The following is an 11886-nucleotide window of genomic DNA, read 5'->3' on the forward strand; positions in this document are numbered from 1 at the left end:
CTGAGTAAGAGTGGGTTTTATGCCAACACTCTCACTCTCCCCGAAAGTCCCTTCCCCACCAATGTGCCCCGTTCCAGGGGAGCCACATTCTCCCCACAGGCTGCTGGAAACCACATTTCCATCAAGACAACTTTTCCTTAAACCAGAGAAAACTGTCAAGAGGATGGTGCCAGTGACAGGACAAGGAGCAATGGCCATAAAATAAAACACGAGTTCCACCCCAACATGAGGAAGAGCTTCTTTCCATGAGGGGGGCAGAGCCCTGGAACAGCTGCCCAGGGAGGACTGGAGTCTCCCTCTGTGGGGACATCCCAAACCCACCCTGTGTCACCTGCTCTGGGTGACCCTGCCTGGGCAGGGGGTTGAACTGGGACATCTCCAGAGGCCCCTTCCAAGCTGTGATCCTGTGAAAACTGTTCTAGGTGTAACCCCATGCCCAGAGAGAAGTTCTGATCAGGCAGTGAGGGCATTAACCTGGATTCTGAGCTATAGTTTCGAGCGCCTCTCTGCCACTTGCAGGGTGCAGAGCCAGGGAAAGGCTTCCAAAACATGGAAAACTCCTTGTTCAAGCCTCGCTGGTCTGCCACAATAACTGAAAGACTTTGAGACACTTTGATACTTAAATGCCTCCTATCAAAACACTGTCCAATTATCCAGGTATAATTAAAAAAAAAATAACTAATGTTCAACTCGGCCATACGTAGCAGCTGCCCCGAGTCCTTCCCAGGAGGTCCAAAGCACTGCAATCACCACAAGTGCCCAACAGAACAGTAAGTAAATGAGTTTGGGGTTTTTTATAATAAAAAAATAAAACCCCCCACCCACGCAGTCCGAGGGGCAGGAGTGCAGGACTCCTGAGAACATCGAGACAACACGTGCAGCCACAGCACATAAAAAAGGCAGTTTCTGGAACACGTGATCACACTCGGTAAACTGGCCTTGAATGGGAAGTCTTTTCCTTGATTAGCCATGCAAGCCCCAAAGTCAAAGATAATCTAAAGAGAAAAGAAAATCAAGTTTTAACTAATTCACTTTCACCGTTTCAATGGATCTCCTGCACGGAGGTAAGAACTTTTGTTCAAAGCCTTCCACAAGGGCTGAGGGGAGACCACCTCCAGCCTGGCACTGGTTTAATTATTTACACAGAGTTAATGAGTACCAGACTCTCCTCCTAAACTTGCGCAGGGTGCATAGTCCTACACTCATTTGGACTTTAAATCCATCACCAGACTGTTCTGAAGTACAAAGCTCCAAACAAGCCTCCAGGAAGGATCCCACAGAGAGCAGAGTGAGCCCGGGACCCTGGCAGAGTTCAGGTGGCAAAGCAGGACAGTCCAACCCCTCCAACACAATTCCCACAGCAACCTGGAAGCAAAGGGAGACATTTTGCAACGTAACCAGGGATTTTATCTCAAGGAAACAGAGGCCAGGCACAAAGCCACGCATTTAAGAGCGAGTTACTGTGCACTTTTGCCTCTGCTCTCCACACCTGGAGAGACCAGGACAAGAGACATTCAATTAACATGATTTGAGCTGGATTATTTCCCCTAATGTCCAGTGCTCCAGGCAGCAAAGCGCTGAGACACAGAGGCAGCTCCACCGTGTTTGTGTGGCCTGTGCCCAGGCGTAGCTGACCCTGCCCTGGAGCAGGACACGGGGGCTTGGTGACCTTCCCAGCTCACCTCCAGATCTCTGTTCAACACAGAGAACATCATCACCAAACAGAAAACGCAGGCAAGGAACCGACAGCGAGATCTGCCAGGCAGCACAGCCCACACTGCACGTTCTCCTCACCAAAATGATCAAATTCAACGCTGAAACCCAAACCAGAATGGCCATTTCCAGAGCAGGTCCCTCCCTCTCCTGTGCCTCATGTCCACAGTGCTGGGTGAGCAGGTACAAACCCCCGGCTCGCTCCCAGAGCCCCCGGCTGGCCTGAGGTACAGCTGGAGCTGTGGCCTGGGCCCAGGTTTTCAAACATTCCTGCTGGTTGTTCACAGGCAGGGTGCCAGGACGTGCTGACATCAGAAGGGAAATGGTAATTTTCAGGGTTTCTCTTAGTCAAACCTGAATGAAATTTCACAAGTGAATGGAGGGGGGGAAAGTACTTCTTTAACCCATTAATCCTCCCCGGGGGGGAAATTCCAGAGCCCTCCCAACTTCAAGAATTTCTCTTTGAGAAAAGAGTCTCAGAATCTCTCAGGATGGAAAGTCGTAAGCGGCAGGAAGGGCCACCTTTGGCCTCAGCTGCTGCAACGCTGCCTCCTCCCAGCCACATCCAGGACATCCCCATCACATCCCACCAAAACAAAAATCACCTTTGGTCCCCTCTGGCTACCCACATGGCCAAGCACCCACAAAACCAGCACAAGGAGCAGGCTCTGTTCCACCAGCTGCATCAGGGCTCCCAAAAACGACTGCCTGCGTCTAACCCGGAGCTTCTTGGACCAATTTAGGCTTAACGTTAATTATCCAGGAGAGAGAGGAAGTTACCCAAAAAAAAAAAAAAAAAAAAAAGAAAGAAAGTTAATAGCAATTGAATTTGTCCTTGAGAGAGTTTCAATTACCAGAGCTGGCTTAAGGAAATAATGACATGCTGGTTATCACATGAAATGCCAACAACTGTAATGGAGCAGCAGTTTTTTTGGAGGTATTTACACAAACTGATTTTTCACCGGAATTTCATAGGAATTAAGACAAACATACTATCTCCACTCTCTCACCCTCTCATAAAGATATTTCTTTGCCACATTAACTGAATTAACCAATCCCTTTATTTGATCCTACACGCTTTTGTCCCTTTTTTCTCCCAGAAAAATAAAAAGAACACGATTAGAAGTTAGACTCCAGCTACATTTTACTCTGAACATCTTGAGCAAAAAAAAGTATTTGCTGAGAAATTCCAAAGCAACTTTTATTAAGTTTACCTGTCATTATGCAGCATCCTTTACAGTTCACTACAGAGAACTCATGCCCACGTTGTGTAAACACTCGCTGTCACTTACAACTCAGAAATACTCCAGAAAGACACTGTGGCAAACCTGGAAATGCTCTTCTTGATGTAGAGCAAAAACCCCCAGAACTGCTCAAGCTGCAGGACTGAACTGCTGAGCTACAACACTGGGAGTGCAGGTGCACGAAGAGTCAGGAATGGGAACCCCTCCGTCACCCATGGGCCAATCCATGATTAATCCATGTCTGATCAGGACATGAACTGGTAAAATACATACAGGAGCCCAGTCCTGGGAGAAGCAGCTCCTCCTGTTCCAGGCCTGGGCACTGCTTTAAGCACAGAGCTCCGTTAAAAGGGTCTCGACCCGTTCAGCTGAAGCCAGGGAGGGAAGCTGGTGTCACACACAGGATGAGCCTCAGAGGATCCAGATTCCACTCTCCACCCTTCCCAGCCCTGGCGCCTCAGCTCTTCCCAAAGTTCCCACAGCAGCATCTCAGCTGCTGAGGAACAGTCACTGTGGGAATTCAGACCCCACGTTCCACCCCTGCTTAAGAGGGAGAAACAAAAGGCTGCCTGAAACCCAGCTCCGACAGAGCTTCAGCCCTGAAGAGCCCTAAGCAGCATCTCCAGACGGCAGAGAGGATGTTCAGTTTGGGACTGGAATTTTCCTGGACTCGACTGATGGGTACAGGGTGGTCCTCCTGAGCCCCAAAAAAGGACACATGGTTTATCTCCAGGAGAGGAACTCCCCTCCTCTTCCAGTGGAACCAAGCAGGCAGCAGCTCCCCTGGTGCCACCCTGGAGCTGGCGGGCAGGAGGGACTCGGACACAGCCCAAGCAGTTCTGTTCCAATGTGCCAAAAAAACAGCTTTTTTCTTCCCATCCCACCTGTCACTCACTTCCAGCTGGAGATTTATGGCTCTGGCTAACAGACATCCAGTCCAGTTTTCCCACTGCCCGTGTATAAATTAAAAGACTGAACTTTTTGCAGTCAGCACACAACAAAAAAAAAAAAAACTTTTGTAGGACTTCTCAAAAACATTTTTTTCCCAGCAGGAAAGTATCCTTCCTTTCTCTCCCACCAGAGCAAAAGGGGAAATACTGTTTTCCACCCTTACTGATGGTTTAAGGACCATTCCAGAGGGAAAAAGCAAGAGGATAAATATTGACAAGCTTATCTTTTCCATCCCCCCAAACCACATTTGCTGCTGCTGCTCCTTGAGAGTTTCCAGCATTCCTGGCAGGAATTGGGCAATGGCACTGCTGGCAAGCTTTTCCCCAGAGCAATCCATCACACAGGAGTTGCAATTCAAAGAAGAAATCAGACTCACTAGCCCAAGAATTTTAAATACACAGCATAAGAACTGGAAAGGGCATTTCCTCCTCTAATATTTTAATTATCCAGAGCACAGATGCAGAGGGTAAAAGCTGGACTTCCAGTTGGTGGCGTTCCTTTGAAAAGAGTAAGGGAGAAAAGAGGTGGAAAAGTCGTGTATGAGGTAACAGATAAAACCAACAGCTGCACTATTAAGCCTAATTTTAGACATTATTTTCTCTCTGAAGGAAAGCTGCTGGGATTTTTAATACAGCCCTCATGGAACGTGTGATACGTCTGTAACACAGGAATCACTCACCAGAGCCCTCAAATGAGACAACAGAAAAGACCCAAAGCATTATGAACACACCAAGCCCGTACAAAGAGCTTTGCAACAGAGCATCTGACTGTCCTGCCTCCCCCCACCCCAGTTTCTAATATTATTTAAGAGCAGGGAAGAAGTTCTGCCTGCTTGTTGAGGGAAAACAAAGTTTTCCTGTTTTCAGAAACAGGACACAGAAGTTGTAGCAGGTAAAAGGAATAAAACTGGACAGTTTCAGGAAACTACTAAGTATTCTAGCCCCCCAAAAAAGGCCCAAAAGTCAAACATAAAACCTTTCAGAAACCAAAGCTCTGTCTTGCAACCAACAACATGGCTACAAGAGGGACACCATAGGGAGAAACCCTCCCCTAGCCCAGAAAACAAATAAGGATTCACAGGGCAATTTAATTAAACTTCATTAAAAACTGTAGGCAAGCCTTGCTGACCCCACATCACCACAACACTGAAGAGGTTTGTCCCAGGTTTCCCAGTAAACTGGTGGTGATAAGGGCAGGGGAAAGTAAAAGCTCCAGCTGAGAGTGAGGACTGAGTTTTACTGTCCTGTATCCCACACACATCCTGCCTGGAAACACTGGACACCTCCAAACTGGGCATCAGGGAGATAGTAGTGCAGAAAATGAGAGATTTTAAGAGAATCAGGCAACTCCTGGCTTACTTCAGACTGTTTAAAAGAGATGAAGCAGCAAAACCTCCAGTGTCCACACCAGAATTAACAAGATTTTACCAACAAAATCCAAGTAGCACAATTTTCCTGCTTTTTCTAAGACAGCCAAGTCCTAAAATCGCTCATTCAGAGAAAGGAGATGCACCACTCTCCTTTTTGTTGGAAAGCTCCAGTGCACAACGCACAACTCGAGGGCTCCTGACATTACAATCCAAAGCAAGGAAAAACCACGAGCCAAGAGGAGCCAGGTCCCAATTTCCCATTCCAAGACATCGCAGCTCACTGGCAGCACAGTGCCTTTTGGTGCCAATTTAGCTTAAAAACCATATTTCCAACAACGTTTTTCATGCCTCACTCGCTACTAAAGTCGGAATCAAAGTCAACAAAAAATAGCTATTGTATGGCAAAAGGCCCAAAAGCTTTTTTTTTAATTAACATATAATTTTTAAACTGCTTTCACTGAACTTAGAACAGAGGCCTTGAGATGCCGGTGCACCTATGGGGAGGTTATCCAAGATGTCAATGTTTAATGTGATCCAAAGAGTTCTCCCATTACAGGAGACGCTTTGTTGTAGCCAAAGCCTGAGAAATGCCCATCTATTAAAGGCAGGGAAGTCCTTTCTCCCAAGCAGTTTCCTTTAAATCCCAAGACCCTGGGAAAACTGGTGTATTACTAAAAGCTGCTACGTGCTCTGAGGGGAAGCAGGTGGAAACAAATCCATGGGAGAGCTGGAAAAACTGAAATCCAGGATCCCTGGCCTAGCTTCTTACAAGCCATTCCCACAGCAAACCACGGATTTCTCATCCCACACACCACAAATCAGCCATCCTGATCTCCTGATCCTGCTCTGTGTTCGCCAGCTAGAAAGATCATCTGGGAAAAACACAAAGTCCCCAAAACCACAGAGCATCCTTGTCTTCCCTGGGCTCCCACTCAGCATCTCCTCTCTCGGACCGGCTGTGGGTGAAGCGTCCATCAGGGTTACACACAGGAGCCACCCCTGTGTAACTCTGTGGTGTGACTACACACTCCTCTCACTGCAGGGAACATTCCACCCAAACAACTTTCACGCCAGAAATTACGTGGCCTTTCCTGATGAGCAAAGTGACGAAACCCTCGTGACGGCATCACTCAGAATTCCTGAAGAGTACCAGGGGTCAAAGGCACCATCCTGCTCCTCATCCCCAAACTCAGGTCCCGTGACTCCCAGGATACCCAAGTGTGCTCTTCCCACATCCTCTTCTCCCGGCCTGCACCAGGAGATGTTCCCTGGGAGGTTTCTCTCAGGTGAGTCGCCCTCTGCTCTGCTTTCCCAGAGTTTCTCAGGAGTTGGGTGGGAAGTACCCGCTCTGCTCATCGCTGTGCAAGACAAAGAGAAGACACAAAGCTTTAAATTCTCCTAATCCAGGGAATTTAGAAGTACACAGCACAGGAGGCTGTAATTCAGGGCTGGAGTATTATTACTAATCAATATTTACTTGTGGGCAGCACAGATGACACGTGGAAGGTTTTTTCATTAGATACGTCTGCTCTTTTCTTTTTCCGGCAGAAAAAAGGAATTGTCAGTTTAAGTCCAATAATCCTTGGCACAAAAAGGACTGGGGGAAAGTCACTTGGGTTTTGGGATGAAGGAGTTGCTGGTTTACCTTTTACATTCAATGTTTGTCCTTCCTCAAGTCCAACTAATTCTCAGAACAACTATTCATTAATCATTCCAGTTTATGGGACTACTTACTCAGGTATTCTTAATTCACTGTGTCAGCAGCTCGTGGAATTAAGTGAAATTCATTTTCCAAGACAAAATAAGCTCCTTTTACAAATTTGTACCAGCACACTGACAGAAGTGAACTGCAGGGAAACACCTGAGAAGTTCAACCTGACTCCATCTTTTAGTACACATTTTATCTAAATTGAGATTTCTCAGGATATACAAAGTAAGCACTTTGTACTCGCATCCATGGAACACAGGAACATATTCCCAAGTAGCTGAGACCTTCCCTCAGGATGCTCCAACACTCACTAGCAGTCACCACTGGATGTTTGATGGCCCCAGCAGAGCGGATCTGCTCTCTGGGAGAGCAGAATTCCAACCTGACAGAAAAGCCAATCCAGCCATTCCAGGTGCTGCAGCAGAGGGTGCCTTCGGTAATCAAGGCACAAACAGTTGAGAAGTTTTCAGATCAGTGCAGAAGTCCTGAGCAAGAAGGGAAGCTCTGGAGGCTGCAGGTCACCCTACGTGGTATCAAATGTCTCCAACCGCGGCCTGAAGTTGGGGCAAGGTACACAGAATGAAAAGGGAAGTTTAGTCCTGCACGAGGACACCACAGGCCTTGGAGATGCAAGTCTGAGCACAGAAAGGAACCTGGTTTTAATCAAGGCTTTCAGATAAAGACACCAGCACGTCTTCTCCCTGTATCTAAAATGTCTGATGCTGTACTGCCTTCTCCTTTGCACGTTTCCCGGCCATTCCTATTCCAGTAAAGAGGGAATTCTACACGTACAACAATAAAGACAATCCTTAGGCTTGCTGTTCCTAGTTTCACTCCTCAGAAGAGCGAAGAGTTGTGACATTGCTGAGCCCGACCACAACCAGCACCTGAACGTCTTTAGGAAGTGCCTGTATTTATGGGGGGGAAGGAAACATCAGTTCTCACTCAAAATAAGTCAAAACGTGCCCTAAGACACACAGCTGGAGGCTCCTGTCCTGTATCACAGTTCTGTTGACTGTAAATTGGTAATTCTTGGTAACTGACCAATTTCAGCATTTTGGCCACAAGTTTGGTTCTGATTGTTTGGTTGTTTGGGGATTTTTTTCCTTCTTCAGGCTGTAAGACACCCCAGAACCCCCCACATGCTCCCATCTAATAAAGAACCCAAACAGCCCCAGTTTTGAAAAGGGCCAAAACCAGGCAGGAACAAATGCATCCTCAGACCCATCAAAGAAATCATTTATACCAAGGGGAAAGTCACATAACCAAAATAAACAGCAAGCCCATTGTGCGAAGCAGTCCTGCCACCGTTCCGACAACACAGACTCTATTCCAGGCTGAACCCAACATCACAAGGAAAATAAACCCAAGGTACAAACAAAGTGCCCTCGCCTCCCGTTCTGTCCGGGGCACGGGGCAGAGGGATGCGGGGCTCAAGGTCACGCCGGGGGGATGCGGAGAGGGGCGCGGGGCTACCCCGTCCCGGGGCTGGCGGAGGAGGCGAGTGTGGAAGTTTATGAGCTCATCAGGATGGTTGTACCATTACATCAGAGGCAATTATAAATGGCCAAGAGCAGGGGATGGGGAGCCAATCAGATCACAGATGGGATGTCAACCTAAGACCAACTGTCTCCTGGCTTTGACAGAAGGATTTTACCTCCATAATTCAAATCCCAAACCCAAGCGATCCGCACTCGCTGCTCCCATCGCCCAGCTCCCCGCCAGCGCTCCCGCCCCGGCCCGCGGCCCCTCCGCCCGCCCCGCGGGCCCCGCGGCCCCGCCGGCCCCTCGCAGCCCTGCCCGCTCCGCCGGACCCCGCCGCGGGACCCCCCCGGGGGGGCGCCGGGGGTCGCGGGGCCGCGGGAAGGCGGCGGCGCTGCCGGGGCCACGCGTTTGTCCCGGGCGCGCCCTTCGCCGCCCCGGCCCCCGCGCCCGGCCCGGCCGGGCCCTCGCCGCCCGCCCCGACCCGCGGCCCCCCGGCAGAGCCCCCCGGGGCGGCGGGGAGCCCGGCGGCGGCGGCCTGGGAGCCCCGCACAAAGGCCGGGGAGGAGGAGGAAGGGAAGGCGGCGAGGCAGCCATTTTAGAGCGAGCGAGCAGCACAGACAATGGCAGCGCCCGGCAGCGCCGGCCCGGCGGGGGGAACCCGCGGGAGAGCCGCCGCCGCCACCCCGAGCCCCGCGCCCCCCGCCCGGCCCCGTGCCCGGACCTTCCCCCCCCCCGCCCGCCCGCCCCGCGCGGCCCGGCCGGTACCTGCTGGCTCCTGCCGAGGCTCTGTCCCCCGCCGCCGCTGCTCCCGGGGCTCATGGGCGCGTGGTGGCTCCTCGGCGGGGCCCCGCCGGCCGCTGCCCAGCCCTGGCCGCTGCCCCCGCCGTACTGCGAGACCATGTCGGCGGCGCCCTTGGCGGCGGCCGCCCCGTCCTGCGGCCCGGCGCTATAGTCGCCCCCGGGGTACCCCTGGTAGGCGCGGGCGGAGCTGGGGGAGGTGAGGAGCTGGTTCAGGGTGGGGGTGGCCGTGGGCTGCGGGGTGGTGCCCCCTCCTCCCGCGCCGCCGGCGGCCGAGGGACCCATGACCCCGAAGCGCTGCTGCTGCTGTTGGAAGGCGGCGGCGGCGGCGGCCGCGGGGGACTTGGCGGCCGGCGGCGCGGAGCCCCGGGGGGAGCCCAGGGCGTAGGCCTGGGGGGGAGGCGGGTAGGAGCCGGCGCTGCGCCCGGCCGCGTAGTAGGAGTTGTACTGGTGGTTGGGGAAGCCGTGCTCGGCCCCGGCGCCGTGCGAGTTCTGCGGAGGGGGCGGCCCCGCGGGGGCTCCCGCCGGCCCCGGGTAGTTCTGCTCCAGGCCCCCGCTCTGCAGCGCTGCCATGCCAGGGCTTTGTTGTCCGCCATGTTGGTGGAAGGCAGCGGCGGCGCCCCGGCCGTAGGGCTGCCCGAAGCCGTAGGCTGGCGGGGGCAAGGCGGCCGGGTGGGAAGGGGGCGGCTGCTGCTGCTGCGGCGGCGGCGGCTGCGGCGCCCCCACCCCGTCGCTGCCGCCGCCGCCGCCACCGGGCGGCTCCGGGAGGTTATTGTTCAGGGTGGCGGCGGCGGCGGGCCTGGGGCCCGGGTTCCCGTTCGAGCTCTTCAGGTCGGACTCGGCCCCTGCGCCCCCTCCGTTGCTCTCGGCCCCGTCCTGCAGCTCCTTCCCCGACGGGCCCTCGCTCTCCGCCTGCTTCTCGCCGCGCTCCGCCGCCGCCGCCTCACCCCCCGCCTCCTCCGGGGGACAATCCCGCTGCTGCGCCTCCGCTTTCTTCAGCTCGGATGGAGCCGGGGCGCCCAGGCTGCTGGCGGCGGCGGGGGCGACCTGAGCAGCCATGATCCCCCCCCTCCCCACCCGGCCACCCCCCCGGACCGGTCCCCCCGAGCTGCTCCCTGCCTGGCCGGCCGGCGTGAGGCCTCGCTGCTCTGCTCTCCCCGCTCAGGCGGCGGCGGGCGGCTCTTCAGGGCAGCGGGGGCTCATTCCCCCCCGGCCTGCTCGGCGAGGCGGGGAGGGCTCCGCTGGGCTGGGCTTCCCGGGGCCTGGCCCCGCTGTACCTCCTCGGTTGCAGCCGGCGGAGAAAGGGGAGGAGGAGGGAGTGGGGGGGAAGGAGGAGGAAAGGGGGGGTGGGGGGGGACCCGGGACGGGGCTCCCGGTGCGGGAGAGGCGGGAGGGAGGGAGGGGGGGGGGACACGGCGGGCGGGCGGGCGCCGTCCCCGGAGCGGGGCCGAGCGGCGGCGGGGCCGGGCTGGGCGAGCTCCGACTCTGCTCGGCCGAGCGGGCTCAGTCCGACACGAGGCTCAGCGCTGCCATTTTACCCAGCGCCGCGGCCGCCTGCCAAACCCGGAGCGGAGCGCAGCCCGGCCCGGAGCGGAGCCTCCCCCCCGTCACAAAGGAGGAGCGGGCCGGCCCCGGCCGCCGCCGGCGCGGAGCTGCCGCCCGCAAAACCCGCGGCGGATCGGCGGAGCCGGGGGCCGGGGGGCAGCGCTCCCCCGCCGCGGCCGGAGCCGCCCGGGGCGATCCCCGGGGCCAGCGGGCGATGTCCCGCGGCCGGAGCCCTCCGGGGGCGTGCTGGCCGCTCGGCGGCTCCGGCCCTGGGGTTTCTGCCCGTGGGTTACCGAAGCGCCTCTTCTTTGTCCCTAGAAATTCCATTTAGAATTAAGCCCTCTGCGAACTGTTAGCGGTTGTCATTTCCTCTCCGCTTGGCCGTGTCCCTCTGGAAAAGGCGTTGGCGGCGCGCCAGGGCTGTGACTGCACGCGCGGACAATCCAAGAAAGTCCGGCTCCCCGCTCCTGCCAAGGCGAGGGCGGTGGGCACGGAACCAGGAATTCCCAGATCCAAAACCACCTGAGCGCGTCTAGACACAACACGTTGGGCAATGGGACAGGATGCGCTGGCAATCAGAACCTAACGCCGTGCTGGAGCTCCCCGGCTGTCAAGAGGTGAACTGGGAATTAGGCCATGCTCTTCTGCAACCCTTTCAGACCCAGATTCCCACCTCCTCCATCCCGGAGGCCTTGGCAGAGCGGGAGGAGGGAGGAGAGCAATGTACCTGGAGCGCCGTCCTGGTCACAGCCTGACCTGTGCCAGGGTCTGAACCTGCCTGTTTTCCTTCAGATGGTGCAGGGCTGCAGCGGGCCGTGGGAGGGACAAAAAGATCAGTTATTGGGGTTATAAACACCTAGTTCGTAGAAACTGGGACATGGATGTCTGGTAAAAATTGCAGGCATGGTATGGGTTAGGCCTGGGTCCCACATACTGGTGTTCCTCTGGAATATGGAAATACTTGAAGAAGTGAGGTTGAAGTAAATACAACTTTAAGACAAGAAAAAACATCAGAAAACAGTGGGTGGGGAGTCAAAAGAGACTCTGAGGTCTGAGACTGCCATTTTAGAACA

At 54.7% G+C, this 11886-nt stretch overlaps 1 protein-coding gene across 1 annotated transcript in view; it reads right to left on the minus strand.

The window, feature by feature from the left end:
* ARID1A (AT-rich interaction domain 1A) overlaps positions 1-10792 on the minus strand; it is a 55141-nt gene extending 44349 nt beyond the window's left edge. The window contains exon 1 of the mRNA XM_082296591.1: positions 9236-10792. Within this exon, the coding sequence (XP_082152717.1) occupies positions 9236-10327 (1092 nt within the window). The 5' untranslated portion in view covers positions 10328-10792. The remainder of the gene's footprint in view (positions 1-9235) is intronic.
* Between the last annotated feature and the right edge of the window lie 1094 nt (positions 10793-11886).

Source organism: Coloeus monedula (genome assembly GCF_965178545.1).
Source record: "Coloeus monedula genome assembly, chromosome: 24".
Classification (NCBI taxonomy): domain Eukaryota; kingdom Metazoa; phylum Chordata; class Aves; order Passeriformes; family Corvidae; genus Coloeus; species Coloeus monedula.